Source organism: Papio anubis, chromosome 8, assembly GCF_008728515.1.
Source record: "Papio anubis isolate 15944 chromosome 8, Panubis1.0, whole genome shotgun sequence".
In the NCBI taxonomy this organism is placed as follows: Eukaryota; Metazoa; Chordata; class Mammalia; order Primates; family Cercopithecidae; genus Papio; species Papio anubis.
In genome coordinates, this window is record NC_044983.1 from 96341480 (window position 1) to 96366712 (window position 25233).

The following is a 25233-nucleotide window of genomic DNA, read 5'->3' on the forward strand; positions in this document are numbered from 1 at the left end:
TGTTCAGTATGAGAAAACTTATGAGTGATCCAGTACTGGAACAGGTCACCTGCTCAGTGAATGCCCTCTTTTCACATAAAGGTATAACAAGAAACTAAAGAGGATAACTTGGGTATTTTGTAGAGGGGATTCATAAATGTCATCTGTTTCTTTTAAAAAAATTTTAATTGACATAATAGTTGTACATATTTTGGGGGCACATGTGATATTGATACATGCATACAATATATAATGATAAAATCAGAGTAACTGGGATATCCATCACCTCAAACACTGATTTTTTTTTTTTTTTTTTTTTTGAGACAGAGTCTCGCTCTGGTGCCCAGGCTGAGGTGCAGTGGCATAATGTCAACTCCCTGCAACCTCCACCTCCCAAGTTCAAGCGTTTCTCCTGTCTCGGCCTCCTGAGTAGCTGGGATTACAGGCGTGTGCCACCACACCCGGCTAACTTTTGTATTTTTAGTACCGATGGGGTTTTGCCATGTTGGCCAGGCTGGTCTCGAACTTCTGACGTCAGGTGATCCACCCGCCTCAGCCTCCCAAAGTGCTGGGAATACAGGTGTAAAGCCACTGCACCCGGCCTCAAACATTGATCTTTTATTTGTGTTAGGAGCACTGCAATTTTTCTAACTACTTTGGTAGAAGAAATAAATGTTAACTATAATTTCCCTGTTGTACTATCAAATACTAGAACTTATTTCTACTAACTGGATTTTTGTACACGTAGTCTTTTTCAATTCTAAGGGAAGACAGAGTTCACAGAATTAGGTTAATGGTAATATAAAAGAGGCAATTAAGTATGTTGCTTTGTCAAACTGACCAAAGAATAACAAATCCAAGTTTTCCAGATCTGGAAGCCGGAAGATAAAACCAAATGTAGGATAAAAGAATGAAAGAAAAAGGAAGCAGCACATATCAGAAAGCAGCAGTTACAACAAAGCAGAAAAAAACATGGCTAGAGAATGGATGGGAGGAAAGGGCTGATAGCTACTTTCTTTTTTTTTTTTTTTTTGAGACGGAGTCTCGCTCTGTCGCCCAGGCTGGAGTGCAGTGGCCAGATCTCAGCTCACTGCAAGCTCCACCCCCCGGGTTCACGCCATTCTCCTGCCTCAGCCTCCCGAGTAGCTGGGACCACAGGCGCCGCCACCTCGCCCGGCTAATTTTTTGCATTTTTTTAAGTAGAGACGGGGTTTCACCTTGTTAGCCAGGATGGTCTCGATCTCCTGACTTCGTGATCCACCCGTCTCGGCCTCCCAAAGTGCTGGGATTACAGGCTTGAGCCACCGCGCCCGGCCAATAGCTACTTTCAAAATATGTAGTAACTTCAGAGAATATCCTGCTCAACACAGAAATAAACCTCCTAAATTTCGTTCACCTACAATAGTACAATGAAAGCAATCATGACTGAAATAAGGTCTGAAGTAAAAAGGGGAGGGAGTGGGCACACCATAATATAAGGAAGTATACTAAGTGTCACAATTTCAACTGTATTTAGAACGAAGTCTCACTCTGTCACCCTGCCTGGAGTTCAGTGGTGTGATCTTGGCTCACTGCAACTTCCATTTTCCAGGTTCAAGTGATTCTTCTGTCTCAGTCTCCCGAGCAGCTGGGACTACAGGCACACGCCACCACACCTAGCTAATTTTTGTATTTTTAGTAGAGACAGGGTTTCACCCGCGTTAGCCAGGCTAGTCTTGAACTCCTGACCTCATGATCCACCTGCCTCAGCCTCCCAAAGTGCTGGGATTACAGGTGTGAGCCACTGTGCCCAGTCAACTTTTGTAAAACAAGGGCTAAGTTGACTGAAGGTATTCAACTTATAAAATTTTTCAATTATCACAGTACATTAAGTTTTTAAACCAAATCTAAAGAGTCTTCAGGTCAAACATTCTACACTCAAGCACTAAATCAAGGCTAAATGTTAATCTGTTGAATCTTCCTGAAATATAATCTCATTTAGAAATCCACAGTATTTCCTCAGTTTACTTCAAAATGTGTATAGTTTTACTTTTTTCCCTCCCATTAACTTTTTAAAAATTTTTATTTAGAGATGAGGTCTTGCTCTGTCACACAGGCTGGAATGCAGTGGCCCCAACATAGCTTGCCCGGCTCCCATTAACTTTTAAATGTTTTTTCATGACAGCCACTGTCTTTTAAAGATATCACGGCCAACATTTTAAAAAATACCTAACATTAATTTGCTGAATTAGAGTTAATGCATTTATACAGCAGTCACCCTAATAATATTAAGTGGGATAAGAAATCATTTACTCAGCAGCAAAATGCCACAAGAAGCTGGTATATAATACTCTGGTAAATGGCTCCTAATCCAGAGTTAAATATGTGACATGGGCTCTGAAGAGAGGACACTAATCCTTAACCTAACCAACAGGTAAATTTGAGATTTTAGAAATGAAAGAGATTTTTCTCTCTATTGTAACATAGTACAATTAACCTCTTAGATTGTGAAAACACTTCCAAGAAATGGGGTTCAAATAACATTTTTCCTCCCAACCCAGTTTCCAACAGATGCCTTATAATCCAACCGAAGTCTACATTCACACTGATGTTTTGTCTTTAAATCTATTAAAATAAAGGAACCACATAAATTGACCACATAAATTGAACTAGACCACATAAATTGACAGGTGGTCTAGTTCTGATTCCTTCTTAGGACAGACTCAACCTGCCCCTGCTAATACGAATTTTAAAAACACTCACTCCTGCCTGTGGTCAAATATTCCTAGTGAAAAGTTAATGAACTGAGAATCCATCTCTAGTGATATGCCTTTCTCACTGATCTTTCAGTATGATTACCCCTAAACCACCAAAACTGCTGCCTGAGCTGGTGGCAAGACTTTAACCTTTTTGGCATTCAACAATTGTTAGAAGAACAGCTTGATGTAATGCAAATCGTATAAACTCTAAAACCAGGCAGACTTGAAATTCCACCCTAACCCATTAATTTTGAGAATTTACACAACAGCTAATCTTTATTTTCTCACCGATATGAAAATCCACATCAAAAGGCTATTATGAGGTCTAAATGAACGTACAGACAGGAAGGCACCATTCACACCTCCCAACCAAGAGTAGGCACTCTACTCACTGGTTGCTCAGTTACGTGAAAATAAAGTATGGAGATTCTGACATTCAAAAATCTGCTTTAGTGCTCTTGTACTCTTAAGTACATCATTTTAGCTTTGGTAATCTAAAATTTGTATAACTAGGAAAAATGGTGAAGTAAGATGCAAAAAAGTTTTCATTTAAAAACACAGGATTAAGACATATCAAAGAACAAAAGAGAAAAAGAAAACATTTCCTTTAGTACTTGGTTTCTCCTTTTAAACAACAGACTTGTTAGGAACACAACCTATGGAGACAGTCTGCTTACTGCCTAAATTCAAACTTCATCACCTTGACAAAACTCTGAAATCTTTCTGGGTCTCAGATTCTCATTTGTAAAGGTGAATATTAGTAGTAGACATAATGCACAAGGTTGTTGTAAGGATTAAATGAATTAGCATATAATAAGCATTTAGCAGAGTCTGGCAAATAGTAAGCAACAAAGAAATGCTGCCATCTTTTTGGAAGTTAAGAGTCTAGTATGAACCAAATTAGACTTCAAGTACTGTTTGTACTGCAGTAACTCATCTTAACCTACCCACTCACCCACCCAGAAGCCACCTTAGCTGGGACTCCCTCTTATGTGAAATAATTTCCTAATATTTAATATTACCTTATTTCTCCCAACCATGGTACATATATGGTACAAATCTCTATAAATAGGTACATTTTCTAGGAAAAAACCCTAAACGGTAACAATAATTCAAATTTATGGCTTAAAAGTTTGTCTCAAGACCCCTTTATAGTCATAGAAAAGTAGAAAACTAAGATCATGGTGGTGGTAATTATTTTCCAAGGTTTTCGTTTTTGCTCCAAAGCTTCAATTTTATCTTTGTCAAAAATATCATTTTCCCTTAAAGTGAGAGGCTCAATTCATTTAAGATGTTTGTCGAATACCTAAGTCTGAATACCCACAGCTTATCTGCCTGCAGTTCTTTCAAGAAAAAAGTGTTCCATGAAAAAAAAGAAAAGGAGCTAGTTTATCTCACAATTCAAATAAGTGTTTTTCTTAGAGACAACCATTGGACTTCCCATTTTGCCTCACTGAAAGATGTCTATTTAAGAGCTATTAATAAAATAATGTTTCAGATTCAAGGACATTAAGAAAAACCAGTTCTTTTTGTTTTTAAAAGAAACAGTGAGTGCATAATGGTAAAGAAATACAATAATCACTAGTACAGTATAGTACCACTGCCTTCATTAGTGATAAGGAACCAGTAAGTTTGAGCTACCCTTGTGTTTGCACCAGTGCTAAATGGTACAAACAAAGTGATAAGAATCAGTAATAACAGTACTTGCTATGAAAATAGTTGTGACCTGGCTGGGCGCGGTGGCTCACGCCTGTAACCCCAGCACTTTGGGAGGCCAAGGAGGGTGGATCACGAGGTCAGGAGCTTAAGACCAGCCTGGCCAAGATGGTGAAAGCCCGTCTCTATTAAAAACACAAAAATTAGCTGGGCATAGTGGTGTGCGCCTATAATCCCAGCTACTCAGGAGGCTGAGGCAGAAGAATCGCTTGAACCTGGGAGGCGGATGTTGCAGTGAGCCGAGACTGTGCCACTGCACTCCAGCCTGGGTAACAGAGCGAGACTCTGTCTCAAAAAAAAAAAAAAAAAGAAGAAAGAAAATAGTTGTGACTTGACACCTCCCCAGAGGACTCCCAGTGGTTGGCATATCACTTTAACAACTGTTGATTTAAAGTAACCTCTGCTATGTTGTACACTTTACTTAAACATTTTTTTTTTGCCAATCGTACCTCAATAAAGCTGGAAAAATAAAGAGAAGAATCTGTGCTAAATACCATTCCATACCTAGCTCTAATGCTATGTTCTCCCTAAAGCTGATTCTTCAAAGCTATTCAGCTTCATCTACATTGTCTATACAGATAGTGTGCAGTGTAGAGCTTTTTAACTAAAGAGCAAAAAGGGAAATATCCTAATTTCTGTCAAGAAAGGACTAATGGCCAGGTGTGGTGGCTTGTATCTTTAACCACAATCACTTTGGAAGGCTGAGCTGGGAGGATTGCTGGAGGCCAGGAGTTAGTGACCAGCCTAGCAATATAGCAAGACCCCGTCTCTACTAAAAATAATTTTAAAACTTAGCCTAGTGTGGCCAGACGCCTACAGGTAACGCCTGTAATCCCAGCACTTTGAGAGGCCGAGGTGGATGAGCACTTGAGGTCAGGAGTTCAAAACCAGCTTGGCCATCATGGTGAAACACCGTCTCTACTAAAAACACAAAAAGTTAGCTGGGCATGGTGGTACATGCCTGCAATCCCAGCTACTTGGGAGGCTTGAGGCAGGAGAATTACTTGAACCCGGGAGGTGGAGGTTGCAATGAGCCGAGATTATGCCAAAGCACTCCAGTCTGGCCAACAAAGCAAGACTCTGTCTCAAAAAAAAAAATTTAGCCTAGTGTAGTGTGCACTTGCACTCCCAGCTACTCCAAAGGCTGAGTGAGGTGGGAGGATCACTTGAGCACAGGATGTCACGACTGCAGTGAGTGAACCACTGTACTCCAGCCTGAGTGACAGAGGGAGACCCTTTTTTTTTTTCTTTAAAAAAAAAGGGGGTCTGGCTAAGTAAGTTGCTACATACCCAAATAACAGAATACTACACAGACATTAAGAGTGAGGAGGTACGGGCTGGCTACGGTGGCTCACGCCTGTAATCCCAATACTTTGGGAGGCCGAGGTGGGTGGATCACCTGAGGTCAGGAGTTCGAGACCAGCCTGGCTAACATGGCGAAACCCCATCTCTACTAAAAATACAAAAAATTAAGCTGGGTGTGGTGGCAGGCACCTGTAATCCCAGCTACTCGGGAGGCTGAGATAGGAGAATCTCTTGAACCCAGGAGGAGGAGGTTGTGCCATTTGCACTCCAGCATGGGCAATAGGGCAAGACTCTGTCTCCAAAAAAATAAATAAAGAGTAAGGAGGTACCTGTCAATATGAATCATAAGATATACATCAAAGTGTGTGGGGGGTACAATTTACAAAACTAAGTATATGATCTATGATCCTTATTCTTCAAGGACAGAATTGTTTGCTTTGTGCATAAATTCCCAGGATACACAAAGGACTAACAGAGATTAACTCCAAGAAGGCAGGATGATTACAGCAGTTTTATTTTTTCCCTCTACATGCTATGCTCTTAACACCTAAATTCTTATGTGGAGCAAGTACAATTTAAAATAAAGATTACCAGCCTGGGTGACACCCCGTCTCTACTGAAAAAAAAAAAAATACAAAAGTAAGTTGGGTGTAGTGGCACACGACTGTAATCCCAGCTACTCCAGAGACTGAGGCAAGAGAATTGCTTGAACAAACCCAGGAGGTGGAGGCTGCAGTGAGCCGAGATCACACCACTGCACTCCAATGAGTGAGACTCCATCTCAAATAAAACAAACAATTATGGTTTTGCACCTTTAACTTTTCACACACACACATACTCTTAACCTACTTAGAGGCTCTATTAAAGGCATGTTCTACACATTTTAAGCACTCAAAAATATTAAATTCCCTGACTGAATAATACATGCATAACTTTAATAGCTTCATCATTTAAATAAAACAAATTTTAAAACTATCTTGGAGGATATTTTAATAGCTCAGCATCCTAAAAACTATTTTTCAGAAAGTCTTCATCATCATCAAGAGTGTATTACCTTACCAAATTCCTAAATAGTTAAGACGAAACCTGATAGAAATTATTGAGGTTGACACTACATTCGATAATGAATATTCTGCTGTAAGACATAAAATAATGTTCTACTTTTCTGAAAACCTAAGAAATGGCTCATTTAAAAATAACAAGTGGGTGCTGAACTATACACATATTTTCAGAAACAGCAGCATAGGGTCAGGCTAAGCACCTCCTAATGGATAAGCTCCAGGTGTCTATGTAATGAACAAAGAAGAACCTAAGAAAAATCCTGCAGAGAGAGCTGGAAGACAGTGTGAGGCTGCAAGGCAGAGTAAACTTGTTAAAAGGTCAAGGGTCCTAGATTATGGTACTAATTCTGCTAACTAAAAGGCATGACAAGCATTTCAAATACAAAACTGTGACCAGCCTCCTCCTCACCTTAATCTTCTTATTTCACTACAGCATTAATCTCAAAATCTCCCCTCCAAAGCCAGGAAATCTCCTCTAATATAATGAATTTCCCACCCCACCACTATCCCTTACATTTCTTTAAATTCAAGATCACTTATTTTTCTTAAAAGGGAATCAGAGAATTTATACACTAAGGGTCCTTAGACCAACCACCAAAATTATGAACAAGAACTCAATCGTGAAGTATTTGTACATTTACCTCAGCCCTGAAGAATAGCCACCCTGCCACTATACACTCAAACCACCGTGCTATGTGCTGCGATTTGGGCTTGCCAACTAGAACACAAGAAGCCAACTAATGAAAATAAATTCCAAAGAAAATTACAAGTTATGGAGCTGGGATCATATTTTCCCCTTTGAAGAAGCAACCTGTTCAGTATAAATAGACACAGCTTATTTAAAAAGCACTTGGGCAAAATAGTTTGTAACCTTTGACAAAGTAATAATAATCAAAGTAATAATAATTGTAAGGCATATATCTTAAAAAAAAATTCAATGGGTATTTTGCACCATGGGGTGTGTTTTCAGAAGTCCTAACAGCATAATGCACTATCTAAATATAATTGGTTAATTAATAGGACACCACCATGCGCCTCCTAATATAATGCACTGAGGAGGACACCCTATCACTTCAAGGGATTCTCACCAAAAACTCGCAACCTAAATTTAATCATGAAAAATCACCAGACAGGCTGGGCACAGTGGCTCACTCCTTGGGAGGTTAAGGCGGCCAGATCACTTGAGGTCAGGAGTTTGAGATCAGTCTGGCCTGGCCAACATGGTGAAACCCTGTCTCTACTAAAAATACAAAAATTAGCTGGGCATGGTGGCAGGTGCCTGTAATTCCACCTACTGGGGAGGCTGAGGCAGGTGAATCGCTTGAATCTGGGAGGCAGAGGTTGCAAAGTGAGCTGGGATAGCGCGCCACTACAGTCCAGCCTGGGGGACAGAGTGAGACTCCATCTCAAAAAAACAAACAAAAAAACAAAAAAAATAATCACCAAACTGAAACTGAGAGACATTCTACAAAATAACCAGCCAGTACTCTTGAAAATCAAGTGCCAAAATCATTAGTGGCAAAGACTAAAAAAAGACTGATCCACGTTAAAGGAGAGTAAGGAGACATGTAATCAAAATGCAAAGTGTGATTCTGGATGGAATTCTGGAGCAAAAATAGCAAATTACAGTAAAACAATTTGCTAAATTTAATTAAAATCTATAGGTTACATAATAGTTTATCATTTATTTTTATCAATTTCCTGATTTTAATAATTATAGTGTAATTAGTAACATCTGGACAATCTGGAAAAATATATGAAAAACTCTTCATATTTTTCCAACCTCTTTCTAAATCTGAAATTATTTCAAAATGAAAAATTAATACATTTTAAAGAAGTCCCTTTTAATTGTCTTTATTTCTGAAAGATACCCTTTTTCATACCCTTTTTACGCTCGTTTTTTTTTTCAAATTTCCTTATGTGGCTGATACTACTTTTGTATTTAGGAGAGTAGTAGTACAAAAACAATGATACATTTGTAAAGAAAAATATGTGGGGTGGAGAGAAAGTTCTCATCTAGTCTTAAACGAGTATTTGACCTACTGGTCCTAATATTAAATTTAATTTGCACAAAGGTAATTAGACATTAAGTGTCATTAGCAAATAGCAAATACCCCCAGAATATCAAAGCAAAACAATCAACCTCTAATGAGACATTTATGAACTGAAATTTGCGAACACAGCTGGGCTAACTTTGACATGATCTCACCAAATATGTGAGTGGGAGAAAGATCCATCAAGCCTCCATAACCCATTCCTCTGTTTCAGATTGTACTGTCATGGCTGTCTTCCAAAACAACAAACGAAGAGAGACATTAGGACACAGACATGCCTGCTTTCATACAAAGCATACACACATCAAAAGTTAAAAGGTTGAGGTAGCAAGTAACTGAGGCACAAGAGCCCTCAAAAGTGATTCTCAGTAAGTACAGCACCCTAAATAAAGTCTAAAACAAAAATCGGCCGGGTGCAGTGACTCACACGGGTAATTCCAGCACTTTGGGAGGCCAAGGCGGGCGGATGATCTGAGATCAGATGATCTGATGTCCAGAGTTCGAGACCAGCCCGACCAACATGGAGAAACCCCATCTCTACTAAAAATACAAAATTAGCTGGGTGTGGTGGCGCATGCCTATAATCCCAGGAAGCTGAGGCAGGAGAATCGTTTAAACCCGGGAGGCAGAGGTTGCAGTGAGCCAAGATTGTGCCATTGCACTCCAGCCTGCGCAACAAGAGTCAAACTCCATCTCAAACAAGAACACTCCACTGTTTTTAATGAAATTAAAGTCATTAATTTTGTTATTCTGACAACTCCTCATCCTCCCCTACAAACCAAGTATCTTGATGGCAGATTAAATGTTATGTTTCAATCTACAATAAGGTGATACTATATTAAGGGACTACAAATATTAATGCTTACTGTATGACCTCATGAACCCCTGAGCTGCAGTGTCTTGATCTGTTAAAATGAAAAGGCTAGATCAGATGTCCCTTCAAACCCTAAATTCAATAAGTCTATGAATTTTTTGCATATTTAAACACATTCTACAAATCTATAAATATAAAACTCCCAGTTTGTATTATTCAATTTAAAAACTCACAAAAATACCCCACAAATGTCATTTTAATAACATCCTCATTAATAGGAAATTTAATTCCAACTCTTCAGCACAGTGTAGTTCAAATTTCTAGTCTTGTACAATTCTCTTGTGCAGAGATAATTTTCCTATAATTTTTATTCTGTAGAGCCACTGGGCCTTGTATAATTGCTAGATCTCTTAAAATTTTAAAAAGAAATCATGCAAGAAGCCAGTAATCTGCCACACATTACGGGCCCAGAGATTTGGAAATTAATCTCTTACTCCCCCTTGTGGCCAGAATGGCTTCCATTCTTTGATTTGCAATTTCCTCACTTGCTTTCAACCAACCAATTAGAAAAGTGCTCCACCAAAAATGCTAATGATTAGGTGGTGTTAATAAAATAAGTCTTTGTAGACATTTTGACTTGAAATTCTTACCTTTCTATGCAATGTGGCCTAACAGAATAAGATTTTAGACTGTGAACTTATGTTCTATGAATAAGGTCATCTATAAGCAGGCTTGTGCCCAATCACTTAACGCATTTTCCATTAATAGATGGCAAATCTGCATTTTTAATCAACAAGAAATCTGGCAAACCGAAAGTATATTATCCCTGATGTTTAAGAACTGTTAAAGCCAGCCTAAAACTTCATTATTCAATGTAATTCCTGTAAGAGAGTAGCTGCTCCCTGATATTTACCCCAAAACAAAAGATACCTGCACTAAACAATGCTGATAGAAAGCCCGGACTGTTCTAAAACTTTTTTTTTTTTTTTTAATCAACTGGGTGAAAGGGCTAGCAAGAAGCAGGAATAAAAACTGCTTAACTGGCCGGGCGCGGTGGCTCACGCCTGTAATCCCAGCACTTTGGGAGGCCGAGGCGGGCGGATCACGAGGTCAGGAGATTGAGACCATCCTGGCTAACACGGTGAAACCCGTCTCTACTAAAAATACAAAAAATTAGCCGGGCATGGTGGCGGGCACCTGTAGTCCCAGCTTCTTGGGAGGCTGAGGCAGGAGAATAGCATGAACCCGGGAGGTGGAGCTTGCAGTGAGCCGAGATTGCGCCACTGCACTCCAGTCTGGGCGACTGAGCGAGACTCCGTCTAAAACAAACAAACAAACAAACAAAAACTGCTAAATTAAATCAGGTTCAGAGAACTGTCTCCCTCCAAATCATGAATGCTAGCAAAATAATCCTAGAAGGAATCAGCGTTTTAAGAACATCTGAGGTTGGGTGTGGTGGCTCACACCTGTAATCCCGCTTTGGAAGGCTGAGGTGGGTGGATCATCTGAGGTCAGGAGTTCAAGACCTGCCTTACCAACATGCAGAAACCCTGTCTCTACTAAAAATACAAAAATTAGCTGGGTGTGGTGGTGCATGCCTATAATCCCAGCTACTTGGGAGGCTGAGGCAGGAGAATCGCTTGACCCAGGAGGCGGAGGCTGTGGTGAGCCAAGATCACGCCATTGTACTCTAGCCTGGGCAACAAGAGTGAAAACTCCATCTCAAAAAGAAAAAAAAAAGAACATCTGAACATCTGAAAACAAATTTTGAAATGTTGCTCCTAAAGATTCAAAGTGAAATACTAGGCTGGGTGCAGTGGCTCATGCCTGCAATCCCAGCACTTTGGGAGGCCAAGGTAGGCGGATCACGAGGTGAGGAGATCAAGATCATCCTGGCTAACACAGTGAAATCCTGTCTCTAGTAAAAATACAAAAAAATCAGCCAGGTGTGGTGGCGGGCGCCTGTAGTTCCAGCTACTTGGGAAGCTGAGGCAGGAGAATGGCGTGAACCTGGGAGGCGGAGCTTGCAGTGAGCCAAGATGAGGTAGAGCTTGCAGTGAGCCAAGATCACGCCACTGCACTCCAGCCTCAGCAACAGAGTGAGACTCCGTCTCAAAAAAAAAAAAAAAAAAAAAAGGTGAAACACTAACAAGTGTCAAAAAGAACTCAGGTATAAACTTAAAAATTATTGACACTCTCACTGAAGGCTTTCCTCTTCCCCCCTCCCCCAGGATCTAGGCCTGGGCTGAAGTTTCTCACAAACCAAGGCCCAATTTACCATTATTTCCCTCACAATGCTTTTTGTTGGTGGTGGTTGTGGTAGTTAAAACGCCTCATTTTTCATAGGGCTTTTTAGCTTGTATGTGCACACTATGTATTATGGATAAACTACATAGGGGGACTATATTTTATCAGCCCCTTTTTAAAAACGGCTAAAGACCAGCTTTTCCATGTTCAATGAATTTGCAGTACTTTTCCCTCTTTGACTTGTATTATTTGTGCACGTCTATTTCCCTCACCAGACTGAATAGCAGGGCTTTTACACCGATTTTTGTAATAGCACAGGGCTTATAAAATAGCAAGTTGTCAAATACTAAATAAAAAATTTCAGCTTTCTAAAGTTCTCTTAAATTTAATCCAAAATTTATAAATCAAACCACAATAAAGTGGTATCAGAGGTACAAAAGGTAAAGCAGTGTATTTGCTATTTAACACCACCACAGGGGTGTGTTAATTCAACAATTTCCCCAAAACATCCTAGAGATAGATAGTATTATTCCCATTTTGAAGACGTAGAAACAGTAAGAGAAATGCAGTAAAACTTACCCCAAATCATACGAATCAAAAATTCAAAAAGTCTGCATGGCCCATGCTAACTTTTATCACCTCTCTTTAAGTAAGGCAATATACGCTTTAGTATCCTTTATTTTTTGAAATGTTACACAGGGATATGTTTAAAGTTTTATCTCTGCTCCAATTAAAGAAAAAGAGCCCGATGATAGTCCTCCATTAGATGGCAACAATCAAAGGGCAACTGTGAAGGAAAAGTCGTTACTCTTACAAAAAGCGGGTTGCTTGAGTTGTCTTATTTCCAAACATCTTCCAAACACAATGCTAAAGGACTCATCAAATTGATGAATTGAGAACTTGCCTATTCCAGGCAAGAACTACAGCTTGCCTATATAACACTACCCTCAACTGCCAATTCCACAGAATCACATTTTAAGTAGGTATTTTGCATAATATTTTCATTAAGTTTCTCTTGGTTGAATGTGGTCCAAATATGTCATTCTAAACTCTGGACAATGTTTATTACGTTTTAAGGAGCAAAAAAATTATAAGCTGAGTGTTCGTTAAGCCTTGGATCAACAAATAGGTCTTTCTCAGAAAAGCATTTGTAATTAATCACTTAGATGAGAAACATTCTGCATACCACTGGGTTCCTTGATATAACGCTAATTTCTAAAAAACTCTAGATCCCTAAAATTGTTTGCAAGTTAGAAATTAACTGCCACTAAAAAACATTTCTAGGCCGGGTACGGTGGCTCACGCCTGTAATCCCAGCACTTCGGGAGGTTGAGGTGGGTGGATCACCTGAGGTCAGGAGTTCAAGAGCAGCCTGGCCAACATGGTGAAACCCCATCTCTACTAAAAATACAAAAATTAGCCGGGCATCATGGTGGATGCCTGTAGTCCCAAGTACCTGGGAGGCTGAGGGAGAATCGCTTGAACCCGGAAGGTGGAGGCTGCAGTGAGGCGAGATCATGCCACTGCACTCCAGCCTGGGCGACAGGGTGAGACTCTTGTCTCAGAAAACAACAATGACAAAAAACAAAAAACAAAAAAACTTCCCAACTCATTAAACAATTCAAATAAAATACTAATACAACAAAAATTGGGCAGTCCCTGCAAATTTAATGCAATAATCTTTCTTAGATTTTAAAATTCAACACATGCATACAGGCCAATCCATTAAGCAAATCTTATGTTGGTCTGCTTAACTTTATAGATTAATACTTGGCTGAAACTATCTTTACATTCTTTTACCCGTTGTTACCACTGTAAGCACATTTTTATTTGGGGAAGAAAGGAACTTTCACAACAAATCCTGTCAAAAGAAATCCGTAAGAGTTTACATGCTGAAACGTTTTAATAACCTATCCAATGTAAACAAAAGGGCAGGTGTCACACAAAATGATCTTACTGATACCAAGTCAGCTATATTCATCCACATGGCTTTGGTGCCTGAAGATCCACGTTATTAGAAAAGAATGGCAATAGAAAAACAACTAGTGAAATATGCCAATATGTAAAACTCTATCCTTCACTACGCTACTACTTCTATCACATTATACCTTACCAGAAAACAAAACTAAACCAATAACAACTGCTATTGCACAGTAAATTTCACAGATACAAGCTTTTCATAATTACTGTGAATTACTGACTAGAGAACAAGTAAATGATCGGTTATATAGAAATACACATAATAAAAAAGAGAGAACTGCTAATATGGTGGCCAGGCACACCATTCTTCCCACACCAAAATTTAAATTTGTGCCATCTAAATATATCAAAGCATATATACTTCGATATGTACTTTACAAATACACAAATGTTTTCAAGGAGAATAGAGCCAATCTTCTGATGCTGAAAGATATTCTTTTATGGCAGAAACCCTCAGGCCATAAAGATGGTAATTAGCAACGGTTTGTAACAGGGACAGTGAGAAGACCAAACTAAAGCTAAAAGCCTCTTGCAGGGAATTCTGGCAAGGATCAAGCAAATAGATGGAATGAAATCAGCGTTTCAGAAAGATGAGAATAAGAAATATATGCAATAGAGAACTGAAAAGGAAAAGTAACAAGTCCAAGTGAATGACCATAAGCAGCAGTAAAAAGTTGTTTATAATTTAGCTTTTGTCCATTAAAAGCACATCAAGTTTATCCTTACAGTATCATTTTCCTATTTGGCAATGTACACTTTTCCCAGTATAACCCTGGGAACTATACAATTCAGCATGAATATAAAAGATAGGGAACCAATGATATGGGAAACATCAACAGCTTGTAATCTGAAAATTAAGTCAAAGTTGAGTCCAGCATGTCATGTGATTAAGTCTAGAAAACATGCTAAAATTGGGTAGTTATAAAGGACAGGCAGTTTCAAAAGGAAGAGGAACACTGGCTTTGAGTATATAGAAACTGACAGCAGTTCTAAGGCCCCTAAAACCTTGAGCAGTGTTTATTCTCTGTGTAAAACTGTCAGAGTAAAGCAAAAGCTATGGGAACTAGGATGAAATCACAATAGGGAACCAGAATTCTACAAAAAAATTCTAAGAAACTTACTAGAATTTCAATAAACTGTATGCTAAGTTTTAAAACTTACTTGATACCAGAACACCCATCATTTTGACTTAAAAATTCTCTCTCACACACACTTCAATATAAATATGCCAAGAGTAACTTATTTTGGAATCAAAAATTTGTGAAATTAATCCATAAGTCCAATGACATTTAATTCAGTATTATAAAGGCAGAGCTAGTTTCCCTTCCCATCAAACAAAGGCCTCTCTACCTTTCCATTCCCTTTATTTTCATCATTTCCACTTCATATACCTCAGACTTTTTGTATTTGTACAAATATGTCACTGGGTGTGGCACTTCGCATTTTAAAAAAAATGAACTTTATTACCAAAGACACTGTACAGGCCAAGTGCAGTCGCTCACGACTGTAATCCCAGCACTTTGGGAGCCCGAGGTGGGCGGATCACAGGGTCACGAGATCGAGACCATCTTGGCTAACATGGTGAAACCCCACCTCTACTAAAAATACAATACACTTAGCAGGTGTGGTGGCAGGCACCTGTAGTCCCAGCTACTTGGGAGGCTGAGGCAGGAGAATGGTGTGAGCCCAGGAGGCGGAGCTTGCCGTGAGCCGAGATCACGCCACTACACTCCAGACTGGGCGACAGAGCGTTGCTCCGTCTCAAAAAAAAAAAAAAAAAAACACTGTCCTATTTCTTCCTTCCTGGGACCACAGAACTTGAATTCTTTATACTTCGAAACATACCAAAACCACGAAGACATGTAAATATACAGTATATCTTAATAAAATAAAATAGTAACAATAGAAATAACACTACGGAGTTCTTTGGAGAAGGCCTTATTTTCCAATGAGCTGCCTAGTGATTTTCATCTTAAAAACTACATAGCAGTTTTTAAAGCCCAAGGCATATAATAATATATTCAGACTACAAGGGACTCAAAAACTACTTGCTTTCTTATCTTATTTCTGTTTAATGGTAGTTCTGTGGGCTGGAGATAAAAATCGGTGCCCCATAACCACAACTTAAAATTGCTCTGAGCAAATAAAAATGTAGAGCAGCAATAAAATAGAACTCAGTCGAATTAACTGAATCACTATTAAGATTACTGAACTGCAGTTGCCAACTGTTATGAATGTTAGACACACAATTTTACACTGCTTCCTGTCGTAGACTTCCTATAAAGTCATTCTTTGCCTATAGCAGTGGATTTTAAATTTTAAAATGAAATCTTTGAAAATCTGATGGTTGGCATGGACCTTCTGCCCCAGAAAAATGCACAATCTTAAAGGCTTCGTCCATCTTCTAAATTCCATTCATGGACTATGAGTTAAGAGACCCCTGCACTATTACAGGCAGGCTCACGCTTTTAAATAGAACTGAAAAGCTAAAATAAACAGGACACAAAAGGTAGTCAAGGTGCTTTACCTCTCATTCCCCACAACCCTGGGGGATGAGAATTATTCCTATTTAATTGAGCTTAGTTTTCTCAGAGGGACTCTGAGTGATTTCCTCAGGCCATGCATCTATTAAATGGTAAAACTAGTTTGATTCAGTATCTTGAGCTCCATTATTCACCTCGACATACTTCTTTGAGTTTGAAATAGTCTTCCTAGACTGTATTTCCTTGGAATTCATTTCATCAAGTGCAAGATAAAAACTACCCAATTTTTGGCTGCCATCTTTCAGGTTTAAAGAGGTACTAGTGTTGAGTCCCTCCCCAACTACCAAGAGAGTTTCTGTCTAAGCATCTGGCAGGAAAAGCAGATTGCATTAGTTCACATATTGCAGTTTCAAATTAACACATGGAAGAGAAGAACTCGAAGTTCTTTTACATAATGAAAAGTCCACATTGTGAAGAACATGCCAGTGACCACTTCCCACGGTAATGCTCTATTAACTCTTGTAATAAGCAACATGGTCCAAGCTCTTTGCTTATTAAATGGTTAAACAATTGATAAATACATGTAACCAGAATGGGTTACTAAAAAGTTCTTCAGAAAAACTCAGAACGTTGGAGATTAGCTGCTTTTTGTAGGAAGAGTATATTTTCATAGCTATTATAAAATAGGTGCTCAATATAAAAAATCTGGTTATCACTAATGCCACCAGCCAATACCATTAATTCTGCAAAGGGATTACCTGCTTATTTTTCTCAAATTAAAGTGTGTATATATATGTATATGTGTATATACATATATATATATCTCAAAGCCCAGAAAAGGCTGGAGTAATAAAAAATTATAATTGATTTTTTATCATGTAAAATCTCAAATATATAATTTAAAATATTTTTAATAATCATTAAGTAACAATGATTCAAAAACTTTCTCTAGTAGAAATACCAGTTCTGCTACACTTTATTCTTCCATTTCACTAAAAAGGGGAAAAGGAATTTTATGCAATGTTTCCAGAGTCGATGTGACCTATTTGAAATAGATGGTAGGAAAAAGAAGCCTATTATCTGTAAATATCAAATTTTCCCAAGCAGAAAAAGAAAAAGCCAGCGAAATTTTGCAGTGCTGCTGACCTAATTGTATCCTTTCTCAAAAGAAGTCTTTCTGCTTGTTTAACAAATATTTGAGCATCTACTACACGTTCTGAGTATGCAAAGATCACTAAGTCTTACTCTTAAAAAGACTAAGGCTGGAAGCCAAAGCTTGTTTAGTATTCTCTTCGAACCCACTTGTATAGTAAAGAAAACTCTCATTCATCCAAACTTTCAAAGTGTAAATACCATTTAGACTTTTTAAGAAGCCAGTGCTATTCTAGAGGGTAACAATGTGGGTAGGGACCAGAATCAAACTCCTTAATAATCGTAACAACAAGAAGCTATTAATATTAAGAGATTATCTTGTCATCCTCATCTACTGGTTCTACGCAAAAAATTTTTCTTGATAAGGAAACCAAAGGGAAGCATAGTCAAAACTGCTACAAGTTGGGCCAGACATGGTGGCTCACCCCTGTAATCCCAGCACTTTGGGAGGCTGAGGCGAGTGGATCACCTGACGTTGGGAGTTAGACCTGACCTGGTTACCAGCCTGGCCGACAAGGTGAAACCCTATCTCTACTAAAAATACAAAAATTAGCTGGGCGTGGTGGCGCACGCCCTGTAATTCCAACTACTAGGGAGGTCAAGGCAGAAGAATTGCTTGAACACGGGAGGCTGAGGTTGCAGTGAGCTAAGATCATGCCATTGCACTCAAGCCTGGGCAACAAGAGCAAAACTCAGTCTCAAAAGAAACACAAAAAAACAAACCTGCTACAAGTCTTTTCCCAGGAGAAGACTCACAATGACAAGAACTTTTATACTTTGTATATGGAAAACATGCACATACCTACCTGGTATTGCAAATAAGCGTGTTATTAAAAGGTAAATGTCACATTCCTTTTTATTCCTAAAATTGACTTTTGTCTTAAGGGAAATGTTAACTTGTAACACATCCTTTGAAGCCCAAATAAAAACTTTTTGATCAAGTGTAACACCAGACTGAACAAAACTGAGTTACACTTACACAGATATTAGTAAGGAGAGCAAGGAAAAAAAAAAAAAAACCCAATACATTTTTTATTATAGAAAAAAAAATCACATTTTCAAAATTTAAATATTCTTACTACCTTAGCAAAATCACAAGATAGGTATTTGTCACTTGGCCTCAATAAAAGCAAGATATTCCTTTTTTCAACTTAGATACAAATAACAGCTATCATTGTAAAGGTTTCAATAAGAACAACAACAAAAAAGCCCCAAGACAGATGTCTCATTGAGTTTGTGATTGTGAACCCAAATAAGCATGTTTTTAAAAATCACTATTATTTTAAAAGACAGTGTCAAGTATCATTTGAGAAAAATACAGTTTAGGAACTGATGCTACTCCATTAGTAAATACAAGTGTAAAGAAATGATAGCATCATCACAACCGTAACAAAAACCCCAAACCCACAACCACATCAGACATTATCCTATTGCTCATTACAGTACTTCTTCCATATAAATAAGGTTCATATAATAAGTAACACACCTGGATTTCCATACTGAGTCCCACATTCAGTAACCTGTCCAGAAAAATCGCGATGTTGCTGCCCCTCTTTGTATATCAGAGTCCTGCCATACTGGTTAAGTGTAACCATTTAGCAAAATCACTTTAAATATTATTCCAAAAACTGCCAGCTTGGATTTTCTACTAGTTTATCCTCAAATTTAAACTATTCTTGATCAAAAAGCCCTACTTTGTATGACAGATTAAAATTAACCAAAATGTAGTTTAATCATTTTAAGCGCAGTGCTTCAACACAGTAGGTACTGAATACTTAAAATACTCGATTCAAACTGGAAAAATCAAGCTTGAGTTATTCATAACCTTTCATCATGGTTGTGAGTGTTCAAAATTTATTTTCAAGAATTCAATGCAGGAAAGAGGTTTCATAGTCGTGACGCCAGAGTTTTCTGCATGGCTGACTCATTACATTAACATTATAGCGGCTAATCCTGAGAAGAGTACTATTTCTACAATCAGTATCCTATTACATCTCTCTTACATAAAATATGTAAAATTCCTTTATCCATAGATGTACATTTAAGATAACCAGCTATAGAGCTACCACAAATGTTCTAACCATAAGTAAAGCAGTAATACTATTAGTTTATCTTTTCAATTAACACACAATACAATACTAAAGTCTGTTATTTTTAAAACTGAACTGTTTCATCATCATCATTACAATTACTTTACATACACGTATCTATAATTGTCTTAACATCTTTTTAGTTATGACACCATGAAGACTTTTAAATTTGAACACACAATGTTTAGAAGGAAAAGATAAACCGAAGAAAACGTTGAGAGTAATGTAACTGATACTCATAGGAACCTTACAGTATAATGAAGCCAGACTCAATTGATTCTCACCAGTACATCATTGCAGATATCTCTTAGCTCCGTCTCAATTTTCTCTCTGTATTCTCGAGCCATCTGCTGTTTTTTCTCAGCACCTTCCGTCTTTTGTTCAATACTTGAGACGACCCTCCAAGATGACCTACGGGCTCCTACAACATTTTTATAAGCAACTGAGAGAAGATTCCTCTCCTCATTGGATAATTCAGCTCCTTGCTCAGTTACAGACTTCATGCAGGCTGCCATGTCATCATATCGCTCAGCCTGCTCGGCCAGTTTGGCCTTCTGAACCAGCTCATTTTTATCCATGACTGGATGTTCTGCAGGGGGGAAAAAAGGAGTATTTAAAATTTTTCCCATCAAAATAAACAGACTCAAAATTATACCTGTGGTAAATGAGTTTTTTAAACCTGAAATCTAACTGCCTGTGGAAGACTGTTCACATGAGGAATTAAAATGCAGCTTCACAAAAGGATAGTCAGAAAAGGAAAAAAAATTCAGCATACTCAGCATCAGAGGTAAACTTTCAGCCATTAACACATCAGTGTAGCAAAACTAAAATTTGTTCAGAAGATACAGATTTCACATAAGGTCAAAATTACTTTCAAAAGCTGCCTCAAAAACTTATCCCTAATCTTACTTGACCAAAATCTCAACTCATTTCCAATACCACTAAGTGATCTGAAATTAAGCAGCTTTTCTTCCATAGTAAAAGCATTGTTTACAGAGAACATCTGGATTTCTATCATATTTCCAGAATCATAATTCTTGTCAGTTTAACTCGTCTTTTTACTTTCATAATACTTTCGTCAGGAGTGATTAAATTTTAGTTTTAGTGTTACCCCCACCCCAAACTACTAGATCTCTGCAACATTTGCCAGCCAATAATAGCATAACAATTTGGGGGGAGGAATGACCAAACTGTTTGTTTTCAGATATTTTGAGTATAAATCCACCACAAAGGATCAATATCTGACCCTAATGCCTCAACTCCTTGTTATATGTCCACATGCTTTAAAAATATCCACAAGTCATGGCACTTCAACTCTTACTGTGAGTACTAGAATATATCACGTTGGAAGTACTTGATTTACAAGTGTTTCCAATGTCATTGCTCCAGTTGAAATGTAGAAGTGCTGCATTTTGGTCTAGCTGTCATATTGTAATTGGATGTTATCACTCAAGCTGTTCTTCACCATGACTATCCACCTAATTCTCTTTCCCTCGCGGTTTAGTTTCCTAGACCTTTTCTATTTACCTCAGCCACATTTTTCTGGAAAGATATCCTTTGGCAAGTTGGCAAACAGCACAAAGATACTAATCCACACAGCGATACCACACCAAAAAAAAAACGACTTTAGAGAAAAATATACACCCTGAATGAAGTGCACTTTTAAATTAGGTGAACGGAAGAGTTCACCTTGGAAGCTGACTCCCGAATATTAATCATCTTTTGCATTCCCAGGGAAATCTCACACTATTTTTTTAACTAAATTAGAACAAGTCCCCACATTTTAAACAAATTATTTAGCCACTTTGGATACAAGGTACTGGCTCAATACGTAAACTATTTAACCTTTATGACGGCATTATTTTCCTCAGGTGTCTAAATTACTAATTTTTCCCTTAGGATCTCAGAAACAGTCTCTGGTTAATTCTGCTTCTAATGAAAAATGATTTAAACCAGTACAAAGGATTCTCTACCCAATCACTTCGGTACAAGAGGAAGTGGATAAGGTTTCTCACACAGTAATGAGTGCTCCAAGGCCTCGCCTCTACACTGCGGGCAGGACTCACCGCACCCATTTAACCCTTACCTGACTTGAGACGTCGACTACGGTGAAACGAAAACCGGCAGACCCGGACTTTAAAGTGAAAATCCTCCGGTCCACTTATCCGCAACCACCCCCCTCCAGGCTCCGCCCAAGTCGGAGCCTCCGCTCAAGTCCCCGACTCTCCTTTGTCATGGCGGATCTGTGTCAGGGAGCCCAACCTACTGCAGAGTGTTAATTCCCCCCTCCTCCGACCGGAGCCAGAGGGAGGAGCAGCCCGCGCCCCCGCCCAAGCCGTGGCGCGGGGGGGGGGAGCGAAGCCGCCCGACCCCGGGGCAGAGACGCCACAGCCGCCCGCAGAAGCGGAACCACTACCAGCCCCGCCACGGACACACCCCGCTCTCCCACCCAGCGCCTTCCCCGCCACCGATCAGCGCCGATGCCCGTGTACAGCGTCTCTAAGGGACCGACAGCTGCAGGTGGGGGAGGGGACGAGAGCCACACCCAGCAGAGCGAGCCACCAGCGGCTATGCTCAGGGTCACCCGCCCCCAAAGCAGGATATGCGCCCCCAAACCGAGCGCAAGGAACCTCCAGTTCTAGTCCAACACGTACGGAAGCCGACGGCGGGCTCCCCACCCCGCTCTCTACCCCCACCTGGACTCGCAGCCCCCGTCCGCACCTCCTCCGCCCGTTCGAAAGGAGCAAAAAAAGTCAGACCCATCCCCCACCCCCACCAGGAAATTTCAAGTCCTTCCTCCCACCGCGGAGCCCACGAAATTCAGCTCTAGGTCCCAGGAGAGCCCCACCCCAAAACCTCACCCCGCAGTGTGCTCCCCCTCGCGCCGGCGCGCAGCCGCGCCCCGGTCTACCTGGCGGGCGCCGCCGTGCCAGGCCTGGGCTCCGGCCCGCTCTCGACCAGGCCTTTCCCTCGCTCCTGGATCCCCGAGGCCCCCGGCCCCTCCCCGCCGCGCCACCGCCTCCCGGGGTGGGGGAGGGCCGGGTCCTGCCGCCGCAGCGCCTAGCGCAGAGGCTGCGCGAGGGGGAGGGGGCGGGGGAGGGGAAGGAGGGGGCGGCCGAGGGAGAAAAGAGGGGGCGGCCTCACCTGCGCCACTGCGATGCCCGCCGCCGCCGCCGAGTCATTATCTCGGGCGGAAGCGAGAAGGGCGACGAGGGAGGGGGTGGGAGCCCGCAGAGACAAGGGTGGGGACAGATCGCGGCCGGCGGCGCCCCGGCCATGCCTCGTCCACCTTTGGGAGCCGGCGACAGGGGGATCCCCGGGGATCTCGCGTGTGGGCGCCCTCCCCACCCCCGGGAGCAGGACGGGGGAGCGAGCACCGATCGGCGCCGGGGCGTCGATGCGGAAGCAAGGAGTCGGAGGCGGCCGCTAGCCGCCCGCCCGAGCTCAGCGGAAGAGGAGCCGCCGCCCGTGTCCGCTGAGGAGACTCCGCCTCAGCCCGGCGCCGCCACCGCGGGGCTAGTGGGGATGAGGGGACGGAGCGAGGACGGCTCCCACGCGTTCGGAAGGCTGGCCTGGGACAGGAAGGAGCGGGGCGCGGCGGCGGCCAGGTTCCTCACCTGTGTCCGGAGTGGGTGGTGGCGGCGGACGGACAGGGGCTCAGCAGTCTCTGGGCGGCGGCGGCAGCAGCGGCGAGGCTGAGACTCTGTCCCTGGATCTTGCTGCTCACAGGCTACAGCCGCTCCGCAGACACGGGGTTTCCTCCAATCACCAGCCCCGGCAGCAGGGGCACCACACGCACGATGACGTCAAACGCTGCTATGGCAACCGTTGATTGGTGCCCACAGCGATCTGGGCCCCGCGCAACCGCCGCTCCCCGGCGCGCGTCTTGCCCGCCCGCGCTGGAGGGCGAGCGGAGGCGCGTGCGTCCTCGCCCGCAGCCGCCACTTCTCCCACCCCGCTCGGCTCCCAGCTCCTCTACGCTTGTCCCGAGTGCACCTAGGCAGGAAGCTTTTTTTTTCTTTTCCCGCAAACCCCCCCACTCCTCGCCTTCCCCTTGGGTCCCCGACGCCCTCTCTCTCCCTCTCCCCTGCAGCCTCCGCCGGTCCACTCTTCCTCTCAGCCTGTGGGAAGGCGCTCTCTCCCTACCCCCACCTTAGCTTTCGCTCAGGCCGTCTGCGCTTGCCCCAGTCACTCCCTCTGGAAGGGGCTCCCGTTCAGTAACATCCGGGACCTTTCACATCCCCCCACCTCTCCCCGAGGCCCGGCCCGCCCCGCCCCGCCCTCCGTGCTTCGCGGTAGTAACTGCCCCAGGGCCGTCCCCGGGCAGGATGACGAGGGTGGCTCGGCGGCTCCGGCATTGTGATCAGGACTTGCGGGGCGGGGGCCGGGCGCGGTCGCACGGCAAGGGAGGGTTGTGTGTGGTGCGCTCCCCCCGCCCCCACGCCGCTCCCCTTGCCCGGTGGGGCCGACCGGGGCGCGCGGCCCCTCCCGGCCTCCCTCCCGCCGCCGCGGCTTTACCTGCTGGCTTGGGGGAAGCGGCCCTAGACCTTTTATGGCTCGGAAACGGGAGTGAGGCGTCCAGCCCCTGAGTGTGGCTGAGTGATGGGGAGGCGTTCCAATCGAGAGCTCGGGATCTGCGCTCGGTGACTGCCCGAGGGGACAATGGGTGGGCGCCGAGGTGGGGACGAGATGGGCCGGGCCGGGCGGAGCCGGCGGGAGGTGAGGCCTGGAAGGAGGCGCGTCCGCTTTAGGGAAGCCAGAGTTCCGAGGGGAAAGGACAACCTTCTCTGGCGGAGGGCTGGAGCTGGTCCTGGCAGCCTTGACCCGGAGACAGGCAGTCAGGCATGACCGCACGGACCCGTTTCTCGTAGGCTAGGTTTTCCTACCCAAATAAAGCTTTCACGTGAAGACCTCATACTGCAGTGACTTAACACATGACGATCATTACCTTTTCGTCTCCTAGAAGCAAGGTTTGAGGGACCTAGTAGTCCCCAGGGTTCCAGCTGGCGGTAGGAGTGGACCACAGGCCGGGTGATGAGCGGGGACAGTAGCCCGGAAGAAGGGGAAGGAGAAGGGCGGAAATTGCAGGTGCCTGAACGGGTAGGGCCTCCGCCCAGTTGACTTAAGGAAGTTCAGAGAGAAACATTCACAGTGTCGCTGCCCCTTCACTCTTTAAATGTGTTCGGGCTAAGAAAAGGTTAGTGCCTGGATGACCTGCAAAACCACTTGCAACAGTCATAGAGACTGTACGGTTAGCAATGAGAGCGCTTGGAACTCTATTTTACCCTTGTGTAAACTCCTCATTGATTCTTCCAACGTATCTTTATTGAGCTTCATTTAGCCCCATGTTCTCTACAGAATTTAGTTTCTCAGTAGTAGACACGAAATGACTGAGTCCTCGCTCTTCCAGTACATTGTCTTTCCTGCATAATACAGTGGACCACAAAGCTGCTCTACAAATTACTTTTTGCCTGACATGACAGCTGGCATTTAGATAGTACAGACCAGAAAGAGAGTTTCCAGTGACCAGTTCCATTTCAGTGGGTTTTTTGTTGTTGTTTTTCACAAGCTGCCAAATCACAAACTCATGGTAGGTTAAATAGATGAACAAATT

The 25233-nt window shown here is 42.0% G+C and overlaps 1 protein-coding gene across 6 annotated transcripts in view; it reads right to left on the minus strand.

Annotated features, from left to right (window-relative positions):
- The window catches only part of YWHAZ (tyrosine 3-monooxygenase/tryptophan 5-monooxygenase activation protein zeta), a 35790-nt gene extending 10780 nt beyond the window's left edge, over positions 1 to 25010 (minus strand). The window contains exons 1-3 of one of the 6 annotated variants that reach the window (XM_031669695.1): positions 24138 to 24270; positions 23237 to 23432; positions 19904 to 20208 (exon numbers count right to left, since the gene is read on the minus strand). In XM_031669695.1, the coding sequence (XP_031525555.1) occupies positions 19904 to 20197 (294 nt within the window). In that variant the 5' untranslated portion in view covers positions 20198 to 20208; positions 23237 to 23432; positions 24138 to 24270. Of the gene's footprint in view, positions 1 to 19903; positions 20209 to 21705; positions 22049 to 22480; positions 22568 to 22763; positions 23047 to 23236; positions 23433 to 24137; positions 24278 to 24567 lie in introns of those variants that run through there. The other 5 variants (XM_009213441.3, XM_009213439.2, XM_009213442.3 and 2 more) reach the window with 5 other exon arrangements.
- Between the last annotated feature and the right edge of the window lie 223 nt (positions 25011 to 25233).